This window comes from Amblyraja radiata, chromosome 29 (assembly GCF_010909765.2).
Source record: "Amblyraja radiata isolate CabotCenter1 chromosome 29, sAmbRad1.1.pri, whole genome shotgun sequence".
NCBI lineage: Eukaryota > Metazoa > Chordata > Chondrichthyes > Rajiformes > Rajidae > Amblyraja > Amblyraja radiata.
In genome coordinates, this window is record NC_045984.1 from 682,388 (window position 1) to 709,843 (window position 27,456).

At 47.9% G+C, this 27,456-nt stretch overlaps 1 protein-coding gene across 1 annotated transcript in view; it reads right to left on the reverse strand.

The window, feature by feature from the left end:
- Positions 1 to 11,969: 11,969 nt before the first annotated feature.
- LOC116989741 (integrin alpha-X-like) overlaps positions 11,970 to 27,456 on the reverse strand; it is a 40,354-nt gene continuing 24,867 nt past the window's right edge. The window contains exons 9-14 of the mRNA XM_033047333.1: positions 24,168 to 24,275; positions 23,691 to 23,756; positions 20,079 to 20,192; positions 19,708 to 19,812; positions 19,286 to 19,396; positions 11,970 to 13,734 (exon numbers count right to left, since the gene is read on the reverse strand). Coding sequence (XP_032903224.1) covers positions 13,630 to 13,734; positions 19,286 to 19,396; positions 19,708 to 19,812; positions 20,079 to 20,192; positions 23,691 to 23,756; positions 24,168 to 24,275 — 609 coding nt within the window. The 3' untranslated portion in view covers positions 11,970 to 13,629. The remainder of the gene's footprint in view (positions 13,735 to 19,285; positions 19,397 to 19,707; positions 19,813 to 20,078; positions 20,193 to 23,690; positions 23,757 to 24,167; positions 24,276 to 27,456) is intronic.

The following is a 27,456-nucleotide window of genomic DNA, read 5'->3' on the forward strand; positions in this document are numbered from 1 at the left end:
ATATTTGGTGCAGAAATGTTCCAAAATAAGGCTCAGAATGCACCAAAGAGCATCTAAAACCCCAGAGCTTTCAGGGCCCTTAAGTGGGCCCTGGAACCCGGACGCAAGGGGCTTCCTGCTTGTGACCTTCTTCTTCTTGCGTATGGCGTGCACAGCCTAAAGTTGTCGGACAACTTGTTCTATTTGATTGTGCACACCGGGTTGATTGCATTTGCCGAAACAGGGCGGACCACATGAAGGTTGCAATCTCCCATCCCCCGCTTGTGATGTGCGCTGCGTGCACATTATGTCACATAACATTGTTGTAATCCTGTCGAAGAAAAAGCAGAAGAAGCCACCCCCCTTTTTGAAAAGCTTCGTACGGGCCTGAAGTGTGTTGGTGAAAGGTGGAGCGTGTCAGAGAGAGGAAGGGATAGTGTGTCAGTGTGAGAGAGACGGTGTTTCAGTGAAAGATGGGTGAGTCGGTGAGAGGTGGAGTGTGTAAGTGAGGGAAAGAAGAATTGGAGGCATCAGAGAGAGGGGGTGTGTTAGTGAGATAGAAAGAGAATAATGGAGAGTGTCAGAAAGAAAGGGTGTCAGTGAAAGAAAGAGTGTCAGAGTGAGATGGTGTTGGCCAGTGAGAGAGAGGTGTGTCAGAGAGAGAGATGGAGTGTGTCAGTGAAAGAGAGGTAGAATGGATCAGTATGAGAGAGGGACATGCAATAAGGGAGTCCTATTTGCCTGTGTTTGGCACATACACCTATAAACATTTCCTGTACATGTGCCTGTCCAATTAACTTTTAAATGTGATAATCCCTGCCTCAGTGTATCATCTAGCAGTTCATTTCATGCACCCACCTCAGAGGGAGTGAAAAAGTTAAATCTTACAAAGGATACAGACATTTATTATCACATACACCAATTGGTGTAGTGAAATTTGGCTTGCCATTTGCAGCACACATATAACCATATAACAATTACAGCACGGAAACAGGCCACCTCGGCCCTTCTAGTCCGTGCCGAACACTTATTCTCCCCTAGTCCCATCTACCTGCACTCAGACCATAACCCTCCATTCCTTTCCCGTCCATATAACTATCCAATTTATTTTAAAATGATAACATCAAACCTGCCTCCACCACCTCCACTGGAAGCTCATTCCACACAGCTACCACTCTCTGAGTAAAGAAGTCCCCCCTCATGTTCCCCCTAAACTTCTGTCCCTTAATTCTCAAGTCATGTCCTCTTGTTTGAATCTTCCCTACTCTCAGGACAAATCAAAATAGGACGTACATGGTAAATGGTAGTGAACTGAGGAATGCAGTTGAACAGAGGGATCTAGGAATAACTGTGCACAGTTCCCTGAAGGTGGAATCTCATGTAGATAGGATGGTAAAGAAAGCTTTTGGTGTGCTGGCCTTTATAAATCAGAGCATTGAGTATAGAATTTGGGATGTAATGTTAAAATTGTACAAGGCATTGGTGAGGCCAATTCTGGAGTATTGTATACAATTTTGGTCGCCAAATTATAGGAAAGATGTCAACAAAATAGAGAGTACCATTTACCATGTACGTCCTATTTTGATTTGTCCTGTCAAAATGTAGCACCTCACACTTATCAACGTTAAACTCCATCTGCCATCTTTCAGCCCACTCTTCCAAATGGCTTAAATCTCTCTGTAGACTTTGAAAATCTACTTCATTATCCACAACACTTCTGGAAGTGGTTGTTATCTCCGGTTTGCTTCCAGTTCCTCGTGCTGGCGAGAGCAGGAACAGGGAGATACGGGACCTGAACGTGTGGCTGAGGAACTGGTGCACGGGGCAGGGATTTAGATTCTTAGATCACTGGGATCTGTTTTGGGGTAAGGGGGAACTGTACAAAAGGGACGGATTGCATCTTAACAGGTGTGGGACCAGCATTCTGGCAGGCAGGTTTGCCACTGCTACACGGGTGGTTTTAAACTGAATAAGGGGGGTGGGGTGTCGAATGGGCTAGTGGAGGATGGAGTTAAAGGGAAAGGGTTTCTTAAATGTGTGAGCGTAGAGACAGAGGGGTGTAAAATGAGGGTAGAAGCAATAGGTAGCAAGGTGAAAAGTAAAAGTGGCAGGCCGGAACATCCAGGGCAAAAATCAAAAAGGGCCACTTTTCAACAAAATTGTATAAGGGGTAAGAGTGTTGTAAAAACAAGCCTGAAGGCTTTGTGTCTCAATGCAAGGAGCATTCGTAATAAGGTGGATGAGTTGAATGTGCAGATAGCTATTAATGACTATGATATAGTTGGGATCACGGAGACATGGCTCCAGGGTGACCAAGGCTGGGAGCTGAACATCCAGGGATATTCGATATTCAGGAGGGATAGAGAGAAAGGAAAAGGAGGTGGGGTAGCGTTGCTGATTAGAGAGGAGATTAACGCAATGGAAAGGAAGGACATTAGTTTGGAGGATGTGGAATCGGTATGGGTAGAGCTGCGAAACACTAAGGGGCAGAAAACGCTGGTGGGTGTTGTGTACAGGCCACCTAACAGTAGTAGTGAAGTTGGAGATGGTATCAAACAGGAAATTAGAAATGCGTGCGACAAAGGCAAAACCGTTATAATGGGTGACTTCAATCTACATATAGATTGGGTGAATCAAATTGGCAGGAGTGCTGAGGAAGAGGATTTTTTGGAATGTATGCGGGATAGTTATCTAAATCAACATGTAGAGGAACCAACGAGAGAGCAGGCTATTTTAGACTGGGTATTGAGTAATGAGGAAGGGTTAGTTAGCAGTCTTGTTGTACGTGCCCCCTTGGGCAAGAGTGACCATAATATGGTTGAGTTCTTCATTAGGATGGAGAGTGACATTGTTAATTCAGAAACAATGGTTCTGAACTTAAAGAAAGGTAACTTTGAGGGTATGAGACGTGAATTGGCCAAGATTGACTGGCAATTAATTCTAAAAGGGTTGACGGTGGATATGCAATGGAAGACATTTAAAGACTGCATGGATGAACTACAAAAATTGTTCATCCCAGTTTGGCAAAAGAATAAATCAGGGAAGGTAGTGCATCCGTGGATAACAAGGGAAATCAGGGATAGTTTCAAAGCGAAGGATGATGCGTACAAATTAGCCAGAAAAAGCAGCATACCGGAGGACTGGGAGAAATTCAGAGACCAGCAGAGGAGGACAAATGGCTTAATTAGGAAAGGAAAAATAGATTATGAAAGAAAACTGGCAGGGAACATAAAAACTGACTGCAAAAGTTTTTATAGATATGTGAAAAGAAAGAGATTAGTTAAAACAAATGTAGGTCCCTTGCAGTCAGAAACAGGTGAGTTGATCATGGGGAACAAGGATATGGCGGACCAATTGAATAACTACTTTGGTTCCGTCTTCACTAAGGAAGACATAAATAATCTGCCGGAAATAGCAGGGGACCGCTGGTCAAAGGAGTTGGAGGAATTGAGTGAAATCCAGGTTAGCCGGGAAGTGGTGTTGGGTAAATTGAATGGATTAAAGGCCGATAAATCCCCAGGGCCAGATAGGGTGCATCCCAGAGTACTTAAGGAAGTAGCTCCAGAAATAGTGGATGCATTAGTAATAATCTTTCAAAACTCTTTAGATTCTGGAGTAGTTCCTGAGGATTGGCGGGTAGCAAACGTAACCCCACTTTTTAAGAAGGGAGGGAGAGAGAAAACGGGGAATTACAGACCAGTTAGTCTAACATCGGTAGTGGGGAAACTGCTAGAGTCAGTTATTAAAGATGGGATAGCAGCACATTTGGAAAGTGGTGAAATCATTGGACAAAGTCAGCATGGATTTACAAAAGGTAAATCATGTCTGACTAATCTTATAGAATTCTTCGAGGATGTAACTAGTAGCGTGGATAGGGGAGAACCAGTGGATGTGGTGTATCTGGACTTCCAGAAGGCTTTCGACAAGGTCCCACATAAGAGATTAGTTTACAAACTTAAAGCACACGGCATTGGGGGTTCAGTATTGATGTGGATAGAGAACTGGCTGGCAAACAGGAAGCAAAGAGTAGGAGTAAACGGGTCCTTTTCACAATGGCAGGCAGTGACTAGTGTGGTACCGCAAGGCTCAGTGCTGGGACCCCAGCTATTTACAATATATATTAATGATCTGGATGAGGGAATTGAAGGCAATATCTCCAAGTTTGCGGATGACACTAAGCTGGGGGGCAGTTAGCTGTGAGGAGGATGCTAGGAGACTGCAAGGTGACTTGGATAGGCTGGGTGAGTGGGCAAATGTTTGGCAGATGCAGTATAATGTGGATAAATGTGAGGTTATCCATTTTGGTGGCAAAAACAGGAAAGCAGACTATTATCTAAATGGTGGCCGACTAGGAAAAGGGGAGATGCAGCGAGACCTGGGTGTCATGGTACACCAGTCATTGAAAGTGGGCATGCAGGTGCAGCAGGCAGTGAAGAAAGCGAATGGTATGTTAGCTTTCATAGCAAAAGGATTTGAGTATAGGAGCAGGGAGGTTCTACTGCAGTTGTACAGGGTCTTGGTGAGACCACACCTGGAGTATTGCGTACAGTTTTGGTCTCCAAATCTGAGGAAGGACATTATTGCCATAGAGGGAGTGCAGAGAAGGTTCACCAGACTGATTCCTGGGATGTCAGGACTGTCTTATGAAGAAAGACTGGATAGACTTGGTTTATACTCTCTAGAATCTAGAATTTAGGAGATTGAGGCCAGTTCATTGGCTATATTTAAGAGGGAGTTAGATGTGGCCCTTGTGGCTAAGGGGATCAGAGGGTATGGAGAGAAGGCAGGTACGGGATAACTGAGTTGGATGATCAGCCATGATCATATTGAATGGCGGTGCAGGCTCGAAGGGCCGAATGGCCTACTCCTGCACCTAATTTCTATGTTTCTATGTTTCTAACACCACCTATCTTAGTATCATCTGCATACTTACTAATCCAATTTACCACACTATCATCCACATCATTGATGTACATCACAAACAACAGTGGACCCAACACAGATCCCTGTGGCACCCCACTAGTCACTGGCCTCCACCCTGAAAAAACAGCCATCCACCATTACTCTCTGGTGTCTCCCATTCAGCCACTGTTGAATCCATCTTGCTACTCCACCATTAATTCCCAACAATTGAACCTTCTTAACCAACATTCCATGAGGAACCTTGTCAAAGGCCTTACTGAAGTCCATATATACAACATCCACTGCTTTACCCTCATCAATTTCCCGAGTAACCCCTTGAAAAAATTCAAGATTAGTCAAACATGACCTTCCAGGCACGAATTCATGTTGACTGTTCCTAATCAGACCCTGTTTATCCAGATGCTTATATATATTATCTCTAAGTATCCTTTCCATTAATTTGCCCACCACTGACGTCAAACTAACAAGTCTATAATTGCTAGGTTTACTCTTAGAACCCTTTTTAAACAATGGAACAACATGCGCAGTACGCCAATCCTCCGGCACTATTCCCGTTTCAAATGACATTTGAAATATTTCTGTCATAGCCCCTGCTATTTCTACACTAACTTCCCTCAATGTCCTAGGGAATATCCTGTCAGGACCTGGAGACTTATCCACTTTTATATTTTTCAAAAGTGTCAGTACTTCCTCTTCTTTGAATCTCATAGTTTCCATAGCTACTCTACTTGTTTCCCTTACCTCACATAATTCAATATCCTTCTCCTTGGTGAATACCGAAGAAAAGAAATTGTTCAATATCTCCCCCATCTCTTTTGGCTTTGCAGATAGCTGTCCACTCTGACTCACTAATGGATCAATTTTATCCCTTGTTATCCTTTTGCTATTAATATAGCTGTAGAAACCCTTCGGATTTACTTTCACCTTACTTGCCAAAGCAACCTCATATCTTCTTTTAGCTTTTATAATTTATTTCTTAAGATTCTTTTTACATTCTTTATATTCCTCAAGCACCTCATTTACTCCATGCTGCCTATAATTATTGTAGATCTCTCTATTTTTCCGAACCAAGTGTCCAATTTCCCTTGAAAGCCATGGCTCTTTCTAATTTTTACTATTTCCTTTCAACCGAACAGGGACATAAAGATTCTATACTTTAAAATTTCAACTTTAAATGTCCTCCATTTCTCTTCCACATCTTTCCCATAAAACAAAATGTCCCAATTCACTCCTTTTAAATCCTTTCGCATCTCCTCAAAATTAGCCTTTCTCAACCCTAGGTCCAGTTCTGACCCTCTTCATAACTATATTGAAACTAATGGTATTGTGATCACTGGACCCGAAGTGTTCCCCAACACATACCTCCACCACCTGACCCGTCTCATTTCCTAACAGGAGGTCCAGAACTGCCCCTTCTCTAGTAGGTACCTCCATGTATTGCTGCAAAAAAACTATCCTGCACACATTTACAAACTCCAAATCATCCAGCCCATTTACAGAATGTGTTTCCCAGTCTATGTGTGGAAAATTGAAATCTCCCACAATCACTACCTTGTGCTTACTACTGATATCTGCGACCTCCTTACATATTTACTCTTCCAATTCTCGCTCCTCATTTGGCGGTCTATAATACACCCCTATAAGTGTTGCTACCCCTTTCCCATTTCTCAGTTCCACCCAAATAGCCTCCTTGGACGAGCCCTCTAATCTATCCTGCCAAAGCACTGCTGTAATATCTTCCCTGACAAGCAATGCAACACCTCCACCTCTTGCCCCTCCATTTCTATCACACCTGGAGCAACGAAATCCTGGAATATTTAGTTTCCAATCACAGCCCTCCTGCAATCATGTTTCACTGATCGCCACAACATCATACTTCCAGGTGTCTATCCAGACTCTAAGCTCATCCACCTTTCTTACAATGCTCCTAGCATTAAAATATGCACAATTAGGAAACCCACCACCTGTTTATCTCTGTTTATTATCTTTTTCTTCTTTCTCCCTTACATTTTGGGTCCGAGTGCTTCCCTTCTCTGCCTCCTGCCTCCTGCCTCACACACTGACAGCTAGCTTTCCCTATTTGAGTCCCTCCCCACAACCGTTCTAGTTTAAAGTCTCCCCAGTAGCCTTTGCAAATCTCCCCGCCAGGATATTGGTCCCCCTCGGGTTCAAGTGCAACCCGTCCTTTCTGTACAGGTCACACCTTCCGCAAAAGAGGTCCCAATGATCCAGAAACTTGAATCCCTGCCCACTGCACCAGTCCCTCAGCCACGCATTTATCCTCCACCTCTTTCCATTCCTACTCTCACTGTCGCGTGGCACAGGCAGTAATCCTGAGATTGTTACTTTTCTGGTCCTTCTCCTCCCAACTCCCTAAATTCTCCTTTCAGGACCTCTTCTCTTTTTCTACCTATGTCGTTGGTACCTATATGTACCACGACCTCAGGCTCCTCTCTCTCCCATTTCAGGATATCTTGGACACGTTCAGACACATCCCTGACCCTGGCACCAGGGAGGCAAACTACCATCCGGGTCTCCTGTCTGCGTCCACAGAATCACCTATCGGACCCTCCAACTATAGAGTCCCCTATTACTATTGCCCTCCTCTTCTTTTCCTTACCCTTATGAACAACAGGGCCGGTCTCTGTGCCGGAGGCCCGGCTGCTGTCGCTACCCCCAGGTAGGCTGTCTCCCCCCACCGTATTCAAACATGAGTACTTATTTTCAAGGTGTACTCACTAGTCCCTGCCTCTGCTCATTGCCCTTCCTAACTGTGACCCACGTGTCTGCCTCCCGTGGTCTTGGAGTGACCACCTCTCTGTAACTCCTCTCTATGACCTCCTCGCTCTCCCTGACCAGACAGAGGTCATCGAGCTGCAGCTCCAGGTTCCTAACACGTTAGGAGTCCCATCTCGATGCACCTGGTGTAGATGTGGACGTCTGGAGGGCTATCAGACTCCATGACCTCCCACATCTGACATCCAGAACAGTAAACTGCCCTGGGCCTCATTCTCCACTCTTACCCTGAATACAATACAAAGCCTTACCCTGGATACAGAAATAAAGAAAAGACACAACATTAAAGAATTTAACAATAAACATAAAAACATCCCCCCACAATGGTTCCCACTGTGAGGGAAGGCAGCAAAAGTCCAGTCCCGTCCCCTGTTCACCCATAGTCGGGCCTATTGAGGCCTCAGGCCCTCTCGCGGGGTAGATGAAGTTCTGGAGTCGGGTGAACACACTCAGCGGCTCGGAGTGTCCGGAGCAGCCGCTTCCTCCCCGGAGACCGCAGTTCCCGAAGTCCACGGGCCGCGCTGGTCGGAGCTCCAACACTGGCGATCTCGCCGTGAGATCCCAGGCTCCGCAGTGTTCAAACTCCAGTACCACCCGCAGCTGGACGCTCCACAGACCGCAGCTGCACCATGTTGGAATTGGCGTTCTCAGCATTCCGGGGCTGGCCGTACAGTGCCCCGGGTAAGGCATCGCCCGCTCCGTGATGGTGCCTCAGCGCTGCGCAGCCACCGAAACTGAAGTTCTGGCCATTCCCGGCAGGAAACGCCGCTCCTGTCTGTTGGTAGGCTGCGAGGAGTGGGCGAAGTTGCGGCTCGGAGAAAAGCCGCATCACCAACCAGGTAGGGACTGAGGAAAATAGTTTCCCCCCACCCCCCACATAAAAAAGACTAGAGGACCTCCAAAACAACACTTTTAACTCATTAAAAATAAAATAAAAAGGGTGAAAGGACTAACAGCTGCTGGCAGGGCAGCCATACTCGACGGCGCCCCCACGCTAGGACTTCTCTTAATCTTAATCTTAAAAGTTAAATCTTGCCTTTAATCTTAAACCTCTGTATTCTTGTGTTTAGTTCACCTGGGAACCCAAGGGCAACTTTTAACTTAATTGGGGCAAAAATATCATTGGGCAGGAGCTAGGGAGGGTGGACACAATATGCTGGAGTAACTCAGCAGGACAGGCAACATCTCTGGGGAGCCATTTCGGATCGAGACCCTTCTTCCGACTGAGAGTCAGGGAAGAGGGAGACTTGAGATATATGGACGGGTAAGGTGTGAAATGGCAGATCAAAGCAAACACTGTTCAAGGTTCATTGAACAATCAGTAAAATTAATCAGAAGGACAGTGAAACTAGTCGGAGAACTAATGTGGGGGAAGACGGAGTGGGAAAGCAAGGTTTACATGAAGTTGTAGAAATCAATATTCATACCGCTAGGGTGAAAGCTGCCCAGGCGAAATATGAGGTGCTTTTCCTCCAATTTGCATTGGGCCTCACTCTGACAGTAGAAGAAGCCCAGGATAGAAAGGTCAGAGGTACACAAAAATGCTGGAGAAACTCAGCGGGTGCAGCAGCATCTATGGAGCGATGGAAATAGGCAACGTTTCGGGCCGAAACCCTTCTTCAGACTGACAGAAAGGTCAGTGTGGGAATGGGAGGGGGAGTTAAAATGTTTCACAACCGGGAGACCGCTCAGGCCGAGGCGTTCAGCTAAACAATCACAGAGCCTGCACTTGGTGGAGGGTAGATTGGGAGCAGTTGTTCTAAGGTAAGTCCACAGATGAGGGGTCAACATGTTCCAGTAAGGAGGAGGGATAAGGACAGCAAGGTAAGGGAATCGTGGATGACCAAGGAGGTTGCAAACTTGTTCAGGAGGAAAAGGTAAGCATGTGCCGGGTTTAAGAAGTGGTATCAGAAGGGGATGAGGACGAATATAACTTGGATCCAACAGATTTGGATCCTTTGCTGGAACACCAAAAGTTGTGTGGACACCTGATAGAAGGATATAAGATTATGAGGGACATAGACAGTCAGAACCTTTACCCAGGAAATAAAAATTAAATACCAGAGAGCATGGCTTTAAGGTGGGGGGGCTAAGTTAAAAGGAGATGTACTGGGTGCATTTGCAGAGGGTGATGGGGGCAGGTACGATAGTGATGTTTAAAAAGCTCTTGGATCGGCATATGGATATGCAGAGAATGGAGGGATATGGATTATGTTCACATAGATATGTGATGGTCTTGGCATCATGTTCGTCACAGATGTGAGCTGAAGGACCTGTTCGTATGTTATACTATTCTGAGTTCTACAGTGTGTTCTGATATGCAGGGAATGGGGGGGGGGGGGGGATTACCTGCAGAGAGAAGTGAAGAAGCGATTAGTTTAATTTATTATCATGTTTAACACAGATGTTGTGGGCTGAAGGGCCTGTTCGTTCCTGTGCTATATTGTTCCTGATGCAATTGGCCATTCAGGACTGAGATAAAACGTTTCCTTATGTAGTGAGTTGTGAATCTTTGGAATTCTCTGCCTGAAAGGGATGAGGAGGCTCCATTGCTAAATGTATTCAAGATTCAGCTTTTTGTACATTAACGACATTGAAGGGATGTCAGTAGGGGAAAGTGTCAATGAAGGAAATTATCTTTTCGGATCAGCTGAAGGGCAAAATGGCTTCTCATATTCATCCAGTATTGAGTCCAACTTATCTATGCCAACTAAGATGCCCTATCTACACTAGTCTTGCCTGCCTGTGTTTGGCCCATATCCCTCTAAACCATTTGTGTTTAAGAAGGAACTGCAGATGCTGGAAAATCGAAGGTACACAAAAATGCTGGAGAAACTCAGCAGCAGCATCTATGGAGTGAACGAAATAGGCAACGTTTCGGGCCGAATGGGGAAGCATGGAATCAAGAGTACAAATTACACTTTGTGACTAAGTTAGTTCCAATATTCTACCATCTCTCTCTCGGACACACTCCATCTCTCTCTGACACACTCCCTCTCTCTCTCTCAGACACACTCCCTCTCTCTATCTCTGACACACTCCTTCTGACACACTCCCTCTCTCTCTCACTGACACACTCCATCTCTCACCTTCACACTACATCTCTCACTGACACACTCTCTCCCTCTCACAGACATTCCATCTCTCTCACTTAGCTGTCGAGAAAGGCACGTAGACATCTCCATGAATGACGTGAACCATGGTGGTGTACATCAGTTTATTTTAAAGTTCTCTTCAGTTAATGGTAAACCAATGAGCCAGAGCTGCTATGCGTTGGAGCGACGGAATCTTCATCGCCGATCCTTGTCTCGATCACCTGTTGTGGCTCCACCTCCCCCCCGCTAAGCGATGGCATTGATGGGTCCGTCACAAGCATGTTAGCCCCTACCCCATCAAACCCGCCAATACCTCTCCCCATGCCAGCAAGCATCATGACCCCTCAAATCCCCCCTCTCCTGCTCCCCTTCTCTCTCTCTACCCCTCATTTCTCCCTCTGTCTCTATCTTTCCCCCCTCTCTGCACCCCGCCTCTCTCGCCTACCTTATTCTCCCTTCCCCACCTCCCTCGAGGTTTGCCAACCTTCGCACAAAAAGGTGGGTGTAGACGGGGCATGTAAGGGACAATAAGGGACATTGAGGGGGAGGGGAGGGGACATTGAGGGGGAGGGGAGGGGACATTGAGGGGGAGGGGACATTGAGGGGGAGGAGAGGGGACATTGAGGGGGATGGGACATTGTAGGGGAGGAGAGAGGACATTGAGGTGGAGGGGACATTGAGGGGGAGGGGATGGAACATTGGGGGAGGGGGGAATGGGTTACATAGACAGGCCAAATATAGGGTACAACTGATGCACATAAGGGGGCGTGTGATTGTAGGACGGGTGAATCACTCGTGCTGGCGTCAAGAGCACATGCAACACGCACGCACGCTGTTATATCACATCTTCCCTTTGAGAATAGGGAAGATTCAAACAAGAGGACATGACTTCAGAATTAAGGGACAGAAGTTTAGGGGTAACATGAGGGGGAACTTCTTTACTCAGAGAGTGGTAGCGGTGTGGAATGAGCTTCCAGGGGAAGTGGTGGCGGCAGGTTCGTTGGTATCATTTAAGAATAAATTGGATAGGCATATGGATGAGAAGGAAATGGAGGGTTATGGTATGAGTGCAGGCAGGTGGGACTAAGGGAAAAAAATTGTTCGGCGCGGACTTGTAGGGCCGAGATGGCCTGTTTCCGTGCTGTAATTGTTATATGGTTATATGGTTATATCTAGGATCAATCTGCAAGCGTACCCTCTGGTGATTACAGAGTAGTAGTATTTGTAATCTGTAATTTGTACAGATTACAAATACGGGACAAGGGCGGTCCCGTATGGGACAAACTAATTTAGCCCAATATACGGGATGTACCGGCTAATAGGGGGCAGTTGGCAAGTCTACCTCCCTCCCTCCACTCTCTGCCACCTCCACTGATGCCCGCCTGGTGCAGCTCCCGCCCGCTGGCAGCCGCTATATGCCGCTGCAATCAGTCCACCGACCCACCAGTTGGGAGGGTCAGGTACAGCGCCACCTCCAGGTTGGGAGGATCAGGTACAGCGCCACCTCCAGGTTGGATCAGGTACAGCGCCACCTCCAGGTTGGGAGGATCAGGTACAGCGCCACCTCCAGGATGGGAGGATCAGGTACAGCGCCACCTCCAGGATGGGAGGATCAGGTACAGCGCCACCTCCAGGATGGGAGGATCAGGTACAGCGCCACCTCCAGGTTGGGAGGATCAGGTACAGCGCCACCTCCAGGATGGGAGGATCAGGTACAGCGCCACCTCCAGGTTGGGAGGATCAGGTACAGCGCCACCTCCAGGATGGGAGGATCAGGTACAGCGCCACCTCCAGGCCAGGAGGTACCAAAACACAATCATTGGGCTGGAATTATTACGGTTAAAATATTCATTTGTACAGAGTCGCTTTCCCCCTCCATTACATCTATTCCCCCTACCCGCCCCCTCCCACGCACCCGAGGTGGAGGGGATAGGGGACCTTGATCTCCTCCTGCAGTGCCACACAATGGTGGAGGCCGAAACGGGCAGCGTGACTGTTGACATTGAAAAACTCAAATAGGGTTGAGGGCTTTGCGGGGGGGAGATGTCGAGAAGGGAGTGAGTGTTCGGAGGCAGTGGAGGTTTATTGAGAAGCCTCCCCCTTCTTTGAGGGATTACTCCCGGATTGCACAGTGCGGGTTGGCGTAACGACGGCTAACAAAGGATGCGAATGGCCTCCCACGCCAAGGGAGAGGGAGAAAGGACAGGCAAGGGAGAAGGAGGGGGTGATAGGAGGAGGGTGGATAAAGGTGCTGGAGGAAGAGGGAGGGTGCGGTTTTCAGGCAGGACGTACCGTATATCAGAGAGTTTCAGGGATCAGATCTCTCGACGATTCGAGGGATGAGAGACCAGTTTCAAAGTGGGTTGTGCATTAAAGGCAGTCAGGGGGTAAAGAGGTCGTTTTTAGAGAGTGATGGAAGGATGGAGGGAGGGGGGTAGAGCAGGAAGGAGTAAGATGGAGATGACAGATAGGAAGGGGGAGGGGAAGTAGGTTCAGGAAGTAACCCAGTGAAGGGGGGAGTGTTTGCGGCAGAAATAGATAGGGACAAAGCTGTGGTGCAAAAGGCGAGAGGGAGGGAGATGGGGAAGGGGGTGAAAAACAAGGAGGGGGAGGGGTTTGGGAAGAGGCCTGGAACCCTCAGGAACACCATTGGTGGAGATGGGACAACGACACACAGGTAGGAGTTTGGAGGGAAAGCGTAGAGATGTTCGGACCCCGACGGAAGGGTTTGGAGGGAGGGGAGGGAACCAGGGTGGAGGGGCCGGGACCCACATGGGGTGGGTCTGGTGGGTGTTTGGGATGGGTGGTGGGCCAGCCTCTTCTGGGCAAAGTGGCCTCAGGCCTGGGACACACTGGGCTGGTCCACCATTTCCCCCGCATCTCCAGCCTCATCCGTTGCCTCTTCCAGCTTCTCCTTGAAGCCCCGTTTGAAGAATCCGACCTGCAGTTGGAGGGGGGGGGGGGGAGGGACAGAGATTAGCCTCCCTCGGGGGCAGCCCAGTCCCTCCCGGCCTGTAGGTGGCAGGACAGTCCGTCCCGGCCTGTAGGTGGCAGCACAGACCCTCCCAGCATGTATGGGGAAGCATTGACCCTCCAGACATGTAAAGGGCAGCGTTGTCCCTCCCATCCTGTAATAGGCAGCATTGTCTCCCCTCCTGGCCTGTAGGGGGGCAGCGCTCTCCCTCCTCCTCCCGGCCTGTAGGGGGCAGCACTGTCCCTCCTCCTCCTCCCGGGCTGTAGGGGGCAGCAATGACTCTCCCAGCCTGTACGGGGCAGCTCTGTTGATGTTCCTCCCGGGCTGTAGGGGGCATCACTGTCCCTCCTCCCAGCCTCTAAGTGGCAGCATTGCCCCCTTGATCCCTGCCTGTAGGTGGCAGCACTGTTCCTCCTACTCCTGGCCTGTAGGAGACAGCACTGGCAGATGCAGTATAATGTGGATAAATGTGAGGTTATCCACTTTGGTGCCAAAAACAGGAAAGTAGACTATTATCTGAATGGTGGCCGATTCGGAAAAGGGGAGATGCAACGAGACCTGGGTGTCATGGTACACCAGTCATTGAAAATAGGAATGCAGGTGCAACAGGCAGTGAAGAACGCAAATGGTATGTTAGCATTCATAGCAAAAGGATTTGAGTATAGGAGCAGGAAGGTTCTACTGCAGTTGTACAGGGTCTTGGTGAGACCACACTTGGAATATTGCGTACAGTTTTGGTCTCCTAATCTGAGGAAAGACATTCTTGCCATAGAGGGAGTACAGAGAAAGTTCACCAGACTGATTCCTGGGATGGCAGGACTTTCATATGAAGATAGACTGGATAGACTTGGCTTGTACACGCTAGAATTCAGAAGATTGAGGGGGGATCTGATAGAAACTTACAAAATTCTTAAGCGGTTGGACAGGCTAGATGCAGGAAGATTATTCCCGATGTTGGGGAAGTCCAGAACTAGGGGTCACAGTTTAAGGATAAGAGGGTAGTCTTTTAGGACCGAGATGAGAAAATCATTTTTTACACAGAGAGCGGTGAATCTGTGGAATTCTCTGCCACAGAAAGTAGTTGAGGCCAGTTCATTGGCTATATTTAAGAGGGAGTTAGATGTGGCCCTTGTGGCTAAAGGGATCAGGGGGTATGGAGAGAAGGCAGGGATGGGATACTCAGCCATGATCATATCGGATCAGTTGGATGATCAGCCATGATCATATCGAATGGCGGTGCAGGCTCGAAGGGCCGAATGGCCTACTCCTGCACCTATTTCTATGTTTCTACTCCCGGCCAGTAGGGGGCAGTACTGTCCTTCCTTTTAAAGAGAGTTAGATTTAGTTTTTAGGGCTGAGGGAATCAAATGACATGGGGGAGGGGGGAAGCAGAAATTGGATTTACTATTAGATTTAGATTTACTAGAATGTTACCTGGGTTTCAACAACTAAGTTACAGAGATAGGTTGAATAAGTTAGGTCTTTATTCTCTGGAGCGCAGAAGGTTAAGGGGGGACTTGATAGAGGTCTTTAAAATGATGAGAGGGATAGACAGAGTTGATGTGATCAAGCTTTTCCCTTTGAGAATAGGGAAGATTCAAACAAGAGGACATGACTTCAGAATTAAGGGACAGAAGTTTAGGGGTAACATGAGGGGGAACATCTTTACTCAGAGAGTGGTAGCGGTGTGGAATGAGCTTCCAGTGGAAGTGGTGGCGGCAGGTTTGTTGGTATCATTTAAAAATAAATTGGATAGGGTTAGGGTTAGGGTTAGGGTTAGGCCTGGGAAGGGATTGAATGTAAGTTGATGTCCAGATGGCCTTTAATTGTCGATATGTATGAGAAGGATCTAGGTCCTTTTGCAAATGCATGCTTGGGAGTGGTTGGGAAATGATGGGTTAGAATAATGTTGCCGACTATGTTGCATGGTGGGGGACCAGTTGTTCTATGTTAACAGGTGGGGGACCAGCATGCTGGCAGGCAGGTTTGCCACTGTTACACAGGTGGGTTTAAACTGAATAAGGGGGGTGGGATGTAAAATGGGATAGTCAAGGATGGAGGTAAAGGGAAAGAGAGTAAAGGGATAATTAATGACCCCAGAATTAACGGGAAAGGAAGCTCACAAAGGGATAGGAGAGTATGGCCAAGTGTAATAGGGATCGATGTTAAAGGTGAGATGCGTAAGGAATTAAAAGTATTGTATATGAATGCGCGAAGTATAAGAAGTAAAGTAGATGAGCTTGAGGCTCAGTTAGAGGTTGGTAGATATGACATTGTGGGGATTACTGAGACGTGGCTGCAGGAGGATCGGGCCTGGGAACTTAATATGGAATTCAGTCTCTTGCGAGGGAAGACAGGGACTGATGAGGTAGTCACTGTGGATTGAGTCGAGGAATTGTAAAGGCAAGACACTAATTGGTGTTATCTACTGTACCCCCAAATAGTAGCCCGGATGTAGGGTGTGAGTTGCAGCAGGAGTTAAAACTGGCATGTAACAAAGGTAATGCCACTGTGGTGATGGGGGATTCAATATGAAGGTAGACTGGGAAAATCAGGTTGGTTCAGGACCCCAAGAAAGAGAGTTTGTAGAATACCTCCGAGATAAATTCTTAGAGCAGCTTGTAATGGAGCCGACCAGAGAAAAGGCAATTCTGGATTTAGTGTTGTCCAATGAACCAGATATGATAAGAGAACTCGAGATAAAGGAACTGCTTCGAGGTAGTGATCATAATATGATTAGTTTTAATCTGCAATTTGAGAAGGAGAAGGTTAAACGGAAGTGTCAGTGATGCGGTTGAACAAAGGGGACTATGAAAGCATGAGAGGGGAGCTGGCCAAGGTAGACTGGAAAGGGATCCTAGCAGGAATGACGGTGGAACAGCAATGGCAGGAATTTCTGGGTATAATCCGGAAGACGCAGGATCATTTCATTCCAAAAAGGAAGAAAGATTCTAAGGGGAGTAGGAGGCAACCGTGGCTGACAAGAGAAGTTAGTGATAGAATAAAACTAAAAGAAAAGATGTATAACACAGCAAAGAGTAGCCGGAAGCCAGAGGATTGGGAAACTTTCATAGGACAACAGAAGGAAACAAAATGGGCAATACGGGCTGAAACGATGAAGTACGAAGGGAAGCTGGCCAGGAATATAAAGAAGGACAGTAAAAGCTTCTTTAGATATGTTAAGGGAAAAGGAGTAGCAAAGTCAAATGTGGGTCCCTTGAAGGCAGACACGGGTGAAATTATTATGGGCAACAAGGAAATGGCAGAAGAGTTGAATAGGTACTTCGGATCTGTCTTCACTAAGAAAGACACAAACAATCTCCCAGGTGTACTGGAGGACAGAGGATCTAAGGGGGTAGAGGAACTGTAAGAACATTTCATTAGGCGAGAAATAGTATTGGGTAGGCTAATGGGACTGAAGGATGATAAATCCCCTGGGCCTGATGGTCTGCATCCCAGGGTCCTCAGGAAGGTGGCTCTAGAAATAGAGGACGCATTGGTGATCATTTTCCAATATTCAATAGATTCAGGATCAGTTCCTGGGGATTGGAGGATAGCTAATGTTATCCCACTTTTCAAGAAAGGAGCAAGAGATAAAACGGGGAATTACAGACCAGTTAGCCTGACTTCGGTGGTGGGAAAGATGCTGGAGTCAATTATTAAAGAGGTAATAATGGGGCATTTGGATAGCAGTAAAAGGATTGGTCTAAGTCAACATGGATTTATGAAAGGGAAATCATGCTTGACTAATCTTCTGGAATTTTTTGAGGATGTGACAAGTAAAATGGATGAAGGGGAGCCAGTGGATGTAGTGTATCTAGACTTTCTGAAAACCTTTGATAGGAGACTGGTGACTAAAATTAGAGCACATGGTATTGGGGGTAGGGTGTTGACATGGATAGAAAATTGGTTGGCAGACCGGAAGCAAAGAGTAGGAGTGAACGGGTTCTTTTCAGAATGGCAGGCAGTGGCGAGTGGAGTGCCGCAAGGCTCGGTGTTGGGGCCGCAACTGTTTACCATAAACATTAATGATTTGGAAGAGGGAATTAGGAGCAACACTAGCAAGTTTGGGGATGACTCAAAGCTGGGTGGCAGTGTGAACTGTGAAGAGGATGTTGGGAGGTTGCAGGGTGACCTGGACAGGTTGAGTGAGTGGGCAGATGCATGGCAGATGCAGAATCATATCGATAAATGTAAGGTCATCCACTTTGGTGGCAAAAACAAGGGGGCAGATTATTATCTCAATGGGGTTAGGCTTGGTAAGGGGGAGGTGCAGCGAGACCTGGGTGTACACCGGTCACTGAAAGTTGGCTTACAGGTACAGCAGGTAGTGAAGAAAGCTAATGGAATGTTGGCCTTCATAACAAGAGGATTTCAGTATAGGAGTAAAGAGGTTCTTCTGCAGTTGTATTGGGCTCTGGTGAGACCACATCTGGAGTATCGTGTACAGTTTTGGTCTCCTAATTTGAGGAAGGACAACCTTGTGATTGAGGCACTGCAGCGTAGGTTCACGAGATTGATCCCGGGGATGGCGGGGCTGTCATATGAGGAAAGATTGAAAAGACTAGGCTTGTATTCACTGAAGTTTAGAAGATGAGGGGGGAAAAACTTTTTCACCCAGAGAGTTGTGAATTCATGGAATTCCCTGCCATAGAGGACAGTGGAGGCCAAGTCACTGGATGGATTTAAGAGAGAGTTAGATAGAGCTCTAGGGGCTAGTGGAGTCAAGGGATATGGTGAGAAGGCAGGCACGGGTTATTGATAGGGGACAGTCAGCCATGGCGGTGCTGGCTCGAAGGGCCGAATGGCCTCTTCCTGCACCTATTTTCTATGTTTCTACGTTTCTATGGTCTTCGCGCTGTTACTCGTGATTGGTCAAGGAGAGGGGCCTTGCCCAAACTGTTTACTTTACCTGGTAGAATGTTTCTTTAACGAGCAGAATTGTTTCCCACTAAGTGGTTTTTATTGAAACTATGTTATGTGATGTTTTGCGATCGGGTTAGGAAACTGTCATTCAATGTATTTTGTAATCCATATTGATAATGGGCTTGTGGACGTTGCCCCCCCCCCCACCCCATATATTTTCGCGCCACGGGTCTGTAAGGGTATAAAAGAGGGGAGAGCACACTGAGGTGTGCCGATCTTCTGGGATAACACATTGGAGTGTGCTGATCTTCTGGAGTTATTCTATTCACACGAGGCTGATGGACTTGAACGAGTAGAGACTAGGATCGGACACACGGTATTGGACCAGGCATTGTATGGGAGTTGTACAATGGAGAGAGTTGGATTTACAGTGTTCGTATTCGGTGTTTGACTGAACACTAGGGGGGTAAGACTAGAACCGGAATTAACACATTGTCCTTCCAACTGGTCTGAAGGGGGCGCTCCGGCCTGGGGATGGGGCCATGGCCAACTCTCCAGTTGCCCCCTCCCCTCTGACCCTCCCTATCTCACCCTAGCGCCCCTCTCCCCTGCTGCCTTCCCCCCAACCTTTACCTCACCTCCCCTCCCTCACCTTGTAGAGGACGGCGGCCACAATGAGCAGCAGGACCAGGCCTCCCACTGTGCTGCCCACGATCACTGGCAGCATATTCTGCTCCTTCACCATCTCCACCCGTGTGGTCACCTGCCGGGAACAGAAGATGCCACGTCAGGGAGCGCCCCAGCACCCACCATCCCCCCCCCCCTTTATTACTCCCCTTCCCCTCATCCCTCACTACCCCTCCGGCTCCTAGACCCTCTCCCAGCCTTTAACCCCATCCCCGTCTCTAACCCTCTCCCATCTCACCACGACAACCTCCTCCCCATCTCTGTGGCCCCACTCCCCTTGTCTGTCACCCCCTTCCCCGTTTCAGCGACCCCCCTCCCCGTCTCCATCCCCACTCCCCGTCTGTGACTCTCCTCCCCGCTCGCGGCCACTACCCCCTTCTGTCTCACCGTTGCCTCCTTGAACTTGGTTGTTGCCTGAGAGATGTGGATGTATTTGTTCTCATCGTACCGCACCCTCGCGAAGCTGCTCAGCTTCAATTCCTCAGCTTTCAGCTGTCAGGGAATTGGAAAGATGGATATTCATCCTGCAGCTCCCTCCCCTCATCTGCCCTCCCCCTCCCGCAGTGTGTCGCAGCGTCCCCTTCCCTCCCCGTCCCCTCCCGCAGTGTGCTTCAACGTCCCCCTCCCCTCGGCGTCCCCTCCCATCCCCTCCCCTCCCCTCCCCGTTCCTTCCCCTCCCGCTCCCCTCCCCCTCCCACAGTGTGTTGCTCCTCCCCTCCCCATCGCCTCCCCTCTCACGACGCTCCATCGCTCCTTACCAGTGCAGGATTGGACCAGCTGATGTTACCGGCGATGTTGAAGATCAGACTCTCCCTGATTCTCAAGGATTGGATGTCACAGACAAACAGAGCGCAGGTGGTCTTGTTACACTTCTGCTGGGGTGAGAGAGAGTGAAGGAGAGAAGGTAGAGAGAGGGAGGGGGAGAGGGAGAGAGGGGGAGGGGGAGAGGGAGGGGGAGGAAGGTGAAGAGGGCAGAGAGAGGGAACGAGAGAGGAAGAAAGATGGTAGGAGACTGGGATATGGAGGAAGGGAGGGTGATAGGAGGAGGAGGAGGGAGATGAGGGGAGAGAAGGAGGTGGGGGGGAGGGAGAGGAAGGAGGAGAGGGAGAGAAGGATAAGGTGGAGGGGGAGAGAGGGAGGTGTAGGGGAGAGGGGAGAAGGATGGGGGAGAGAGGGAGGAGGGGGTAGAGAGGAGGTGGATGGGTGGTACACGGGTGGTTTTAAACTGAATAAGGGGGGTGGGGTGTCAAATGGGATAGTCGAGAATGGAGTTAAAGGGAAAAGGTTTCTTAAATGTGTGAGCGGAGAGACAGAGGGGTGTAAAATGAGGGCAGAAGCAATAGGTAGCAAGGTGAAAAGTAAAAATGGCAGGCAGACAAATCCAGGGCAAAAATCAAAAAGGGCCACTTTTCAACATAAGGGGTGAGAGTGTTGTAAAAACAAGCCTGAAGGCGTTGTGTCTCAATGCAAGGAGCATTCATAATAAGGTGGATGAGTTGAATGTGCAGATAGCTATTAATGACTATGATATAGTTGGGATCATGGAGACATGGCTCCAGGGTGACCAAGGCTGGGAGCTGAACATCCAGGGATATTCAATATTCAGGAGGGATGGACAGAAAGGAAAAGGAGGTGGGGTAGGGTTGCTGGTTAGAGAGGAGATTAACGCAATAGAAAGGAAGGACATTAGCTTGGAGGATGTGGAATCGATATGGGTAGAGCTGCGAAACACTAAGGGGCAAAAAACGCTAGTGGGAGTTGTGTACAGGCCTCTTAACAGTAGTAGTGGAGTTGGGGATGGCATCAAACAAGAAATTAGAAATGCGTGCAACAAAAGTAAAACTGTTATAATGGGTGACTTCAATCTATATATAGATTGGGTGAATCAAATTGGCAAGGGTGCTGAGCAAGAGGATTTCTTGGAATGTATGCAGGATAGTTTTCTAAACCAACATGTAGAAGAACCAACGAGAGAGCAGGCTATTCTAAATTGGGTATTGAGTAATGAGGAAGGGTTAGTTAGCAATCTTGTTGTGCGTGGCCCCTTGAGCAAGAGTGACCATAATATGGTTGAGTTCTTCATTAGGATGGAGAGTGACATTGTTAATTCAGAAACAAGGGTCCTGAACTTAAAGAAAGGTAACTTTGAGGGTATGAGACGTGAATTGGCCAAGATAGACTGGCAATTGATTCTTAAAGGGTTGACGGTGGATATGCAATGGAAGGCATTTAAAGACTGCATGGATGAACTACAACAATTGTTCATCCCAGTTTGGCAAAAGAATAAATCAGGGAAGGTAGTGCATCCGTGGATAACAAGGGAAATCAGGGATAATATCAAAACAAAAGATGAAGCATACAAATTAGCCAGAAAAAGCAGCTTACCAGAGGACTGGGAGAAATTCAGAGCCCAGCAGAGGAGGACAAAGGGCTTAATTAGGAAAGGGAAAATAGATTATGAAAGAAAACTGGCAGGGAACATAAAAACTGACTGCGAAGGTTTTTATAGATATGTGAAGAGAAAAAGATTTGTTAAAACAAATGTAGGTCCCTTGCAGTCAGAAACAGGTGAATTGATCATGGTGCACAAGGACATCGCAGATCAATTGAATAACTACTTTGGTTCTGTCTTCACTAAGGAAGACAAAAATAATCTGCCGGAAATAGCAGGGGACCGGGGGTCAAATGAGATGGAGGAACTGAGTGAAATTCAGGTTAGCCGTGAAGTGGTAGGTAAATTGAATGGATTGAAGGCCGATAAATCCCCAGGGCCAGATAGGCTGCATCCCAGAGTACTTAAGGAAGTAGCCAGAAATAGCCGGAAATAGTGGATGCATTCGTGTTAATTTTTCAAAACTCTTTAGACTCTGGAGTAGTTCCTGAGGATTGGAGGGTAGTAATGTAACCCCACTTTTTAAAAAGGGAGGGAGAGAGAAGACGGGGAATTACAGATCAGTTAGTCTAACATCGGTAGTGGGGAAACTGCTAGAATCAGTTAATAAAGATGAGATAGCAGCACATTTGGAAAGTGTTGAAATCATTGGACAAAGTCAGCATGGATTTATGAAATGTAAACGAATCTTGTAGAATTTTTCGAGGATGTAACTAGTAGAGTGGTAAGGGAGAACCAGTGGATGTGTTATATCTGGACTTTCAGAAGGCTTTTGACAAAGTCCCACATAAGAGATAAGTACACAAAGTTAAAGCACATGGTATTGGGGTTTCAGTATTGATGTGGATAGAGAACTGGCTGGAAGACAGGAAGCAAATCGTAGGAGTAAACGGGTCCTTTTCACAATGGCAGGCAGTGACTAGTTGGGTCCCGCAAGGCTCAGTACTGGGACCCCATCTATTTGCAATATATATTAATGATTTGGTCGAGGGAATTGAATGCAACATCTCCAGGTTTGCGGATGACACAAAACTGGTGGGCAGTGTTAGCTGCGAGGAGGATGCTAGGAGGCTGCAAGGTGACTTGGATAGGCTGGGTGAGTGGGCAAATGCATGGCAGATGCAGTATAATGTGGATAAATGTGAGGTTATCCACTTTGGTGCCAAAAACAGGAAAGTAGACTATTATCTGAATGGTGGCCGATTAGGAAAAGGGGAGATGCAACGAGACCTGGGTGTCATGGTACACCAGTCATTAAAAGTAGGCATGCAGGTACAGCAGGCAGTGAAGAAAGCGAATGGTATGTTAGCATTCATAGCAAAAGGATTTGAATATAGGAGCAGGGAGGTTCAACTGCAGTTGTACAGGGTCTTGGTGAGACCACACCTGGAGTATTGCGTACAGTTTAGGTCTCCTAATCTGAGGAAAGACATTCTTGCCATCGAGGGAGTACAGAGAAGGTTCACCAGACTGATTCCTGCGATGTCAGGACTTTCATATGAAGAAAGACTGGAAAAACTCGGCTTGTACTCGCTAGAATTTAGAAGATTTAGGGGGGATCTTATAGAAACGTACAAAATTCTTGAGGGGTTGGACAGGCTAGATGCAGGAAGTTTGTTCCCGATGTTGGGGAAGTCCAGAACAAGGGGTCACAGTTTAAGGATAAGAGGGAAGACTTTTAGGACCGAGATGAGGAAATCATTTTTTACACAGAGAGTGGTGAATCTGTGGAATTCTCTGCCACAGAAGGTAGTTGAGGCCAGTTCATTGGCTAAATTTAAGAGGGAGTTAGATGTGACCCTTGTGGCTAAAGGGATCAGGGGGTATGGAGATAAGGCAGGTACAGGATACTGAGTTGGATGATCAGCCATGATCATGTTGAATGGCGGTGCAGGCTCGAAGGGCTGAATGGCCTACTCCTGCACCTATTTTCTATGTCTATGTTTCTATGGATGGAGGAGGGGAGGGTGTCTTGTACCTTTGAGGGGTCCATCGCCTCAATCTGAGGCAGGTCCATCTTCTGCTGACAGGACTTGTCCCCATGCTAGGGGAGAGAGAGGAGTACGTGAGGGGTGTGTGTGAGGGGAGAGACCGCGCACGCCCCCTCTCTCTCGCGCTCCCACCTCCCCAGTCTCCCCCCTCTCTACACACCCTGCTCTCCTCCCTTCTCTCCCCCTCAGTACTCTCACTATACACTATATCACTATACACCTCTCTTCACTACCCTCGTTCCCCATACCCTCTCCATGCACCCCTTCCCCATACTCTCTCCCTTCTCCCTCCTCGCTCTTCCCTACATCCCTCTCCCACATCCCACTCTCACCGCACATCTCTCTCTCTCCCCTTCTTCCTCCCCTCTCACCCCCTACCCACTCTCTATACAACTCTTCCCCAGACTTTTTCCCTTCTCCTCTCTCTCCCCCCTCCACTCCCCCTCTCCTCTCCTCTTCCTCACCCAGGAGCTGGACAATTGCAGGTCATCCCAGGTCAGGCCCGGCCAGATCTTCACGTGGACGAGGAAGGTGATGCTCACAGCAAGACTCCGCTGCTCCAAGTTTTCCACCTGAAGGGGTAGAGCTTGTCAGTTGGGGGCTTCTCCTCTCTCCCTCCCCACACCCTCTCCCACCCATACCCCTCTCCCTCCCACCCACCCCCCTCTCCCTCCCCACCCCCTCTACCACCCATATCCCTTTCCCTCCCACCCCTCTCCCTCCCACCCACCCCCTTCTTCCTCCCCACCCCCTCCCCTCTCCCACCTACCCCTTTCCCTCCCACCCACCACTCCACACCCCTTCTCCCTCTCCCACCCATACCCCTTTCCCTCCCACCCCTCTCCCTCCCACCCACCCCCTTCTTCCTCCCCACCCCCTCCCCTCTCCCACCTACCCCTCTCGCTCCCACCCACCACTCCCCACCCCTTCTCCCTCTCTCCCCATCCCATTCTTCCTGCCCACCCTCTCCCCCCTCACCTGTGCCCCTCTCCCCCCTCTCTAATGCAGGAAAAATGTTCCTGATGTTGGGAGAGTCCAGAACCAGCTGTCACAGTTTGAGAATTAACATATATAACATATAACATATAACATATAACAATTACAGCACGGAAACAGGCCATCTCGACCCCTCTAGTCCGTGCCGAACACATAGTCTCCCCTAGTCCCATATACCTGCGCTCAGACCATAACCCTCCATTCCTTTCCCATCCATATAACTATCCAATTTATTTTTAAATGAACTGGCCATTGAGGCCAATTAGGACTGAGATGAAAACTTTTTTCAACCAGCGAGTTGTGAATCTGTGGAATTCTCTGCCACAGAAAGCAATGGAGGCCGATTCACTGGATGTTTTCAGTCAGATTTAGCGACCTCCCTCCCACTGCCCGCCTGCAGCCCCCCATATCTCCATTAAACTCTGCCCCTCTCACTCCAAAGCAATGCACCAACATAGATATTCTGGGTGATAATATAAAACATAGGGGTGGCACAATAGCACAGCAGTAGTGTTATGGGCCTGTCCCACTTTCGGCGATTTTTCAGCAGACTGCGGCGACTGTCAAGTTGCCGGCAATTGCCTGAAAAACCGGGAACTGGAACAGCGACTGTCAGAGTGGAACATATACACACACACACACACACACATCTCAAAGGCGGGGGCCACGGCAAGCGGGGGAGCGCTGTCGGAAATTCACATGGTACAAAAGCTCACAAATGGATAGGAGAGTTTGGCCAAGTGTAATAGGGATCGATGTGAAAGGTGAGATGCGTAAGATATTAAAAATATTGTATATGAATGCGTGAAGTGTAAGAAGTAAAGTAGATGAGCTTGAGGCTCATTTATAGGTTGGTAGATTTGACATTGTGGGGATTACTGAGACGTGGCTGCAGGAGGATCAGGCCTGGAAACAGTATTCAGCGGGGATCAGGCCTGGGAACAATTATCTATATTACTAAAACTCTGTTCTTGACCGGTTTTGGCCATCTATGCTGCGATTTCCGAGAGAACGCCACCACCTATGGCCGTCATTTTTGGCCACCTCGCTCAGAGCCCCCCTCCGCCGTAGGTGTGCCGAGGATTTTTCCCGTCGATGAAATATGACAGAGAAATGAATGATTTTACAAAATTCCCCATTCTCTCTGCTGCCCCTGCTGGCGGCAGGGGGGAGGGACTATAAAACCAGGAAGTGGTGTGCCTCAATCAGTCTGCAAGCTGGAGGAAGGCAGAGGGTCATGTTTCTCTGAGCTGTGAATAAAACTGAACAAATGTCCACACAACTGTGAGTAAGTACCCTTAATGTGGTTTGAAAATGAAAATATGGTTAAAGTTAAAAAGCACTGCCTGCAAATGGTTGTTTGGGTTGAAATAAAAAGGCACTCTCTCTCTCCCCTCCTCCTCACCCCCCCCCTCCCTCTCCCCCCCTCCTACTCTCCCCAACTCTCCTCCCCTCCCCATCTCTCCTCCCCTCTCCTCTCCCCCCCCTCTCCTCTCCCCCCCCCCTCTCCTCTCTCCCCTCACCTCACCCCTCTCAGCACACCCTCTCTCTCCCGTCCTCCCCCCTCTCTCCTCCCTCCCCCTCTCTCCTTGGGAAACTTTCATAGGACAACAGAAGGAAACAAAACGGGCAATATGGGCTGAAAAGATGAAGTATGAGAGGAAGCTGGCCAGGAATATAAAGAAGGACAGTAAAAGCTTCTTTGGATATGTTAAGGGAAAAAGAATAGCAAAGTCAAATGTGGGTCCCTTGAAGGCAGACACGGGTGAAATTATTATGGGTAACAAGGAAATGGCAGAAGAGTTGAACAGGTATTTTGGTCTGTCTTCACTAAGGAAGACACAAACAATCTCCCAGATGAACTGGAGGACAGAGGATCTAAGGGGGTAGAGGAACTGAAATAAAATTTCATTAGTTCGAAAAATAGTATTGGGTAGGCAAATGGGACTGAAGGATGATAAATCCCCTGGGCCTGATGGTCTGCATCCCAGGGTCCTCAGGGAAGTGGCTTTAGAAATAGTGGACACATTGGTGATCATTTTCCAATGTTCAATAGATTCAGGATCTGTTCCTGTGGATTGGAGGATAGCTAATGTTATCCCACTTTTCAAGAAAGGTGCGAGAGAGAGAAAACGGGGAATTACAGACCAGGTAGCCTGACTTCGGTGGTGGGAAAGATGTTGGAGTCAATCATTAAAGAGGTAATAAAGGGGCATTTGGATAGCAGTAAAAGGCTTAGTCCAAGTCAGCATTGATTTCTGAAAGGAAAATCATGCTTGACATCTTCTGGGAATTTTTGAGGATGTGACAAGCAAAATGGATGAAGGGGAGCCAATGGATGTAGTGTATCTAGTGTGTCTGTGTGTATGTGTTTGTGTTTGTGTGTGTGTGTGTGGGTGTGCCGGTGTGTGTGTGTGTGTATGTGTGTGTAGGTGTGTGTGCCTGTGTGTATATGAGAAATGTGTCCGTGTGTGTGCGCATGTATGTGTGTGTGTGTATGTGTGTGTGATTATGTGTGTATATGTATTCGTGTGGATGTGTGTGTGTGTGTATGTGTCAGTGTGTGTGTGTCAGTGTGTATGTGTGAGTATATATGTGTATGTGTGTTTGAATGTGCGCAAGTGTGTGTTTGTGTATGTGTGTTTGTGTGTAAGTGTGTAACTTTATGTGTTGGTGTGGATTTGCGTTTGTATGTGTGTGTGTTTTCATGTGTGTGTGCACATGTAGGTGTGTTTTTGTGTGTGCGCACATGTATGT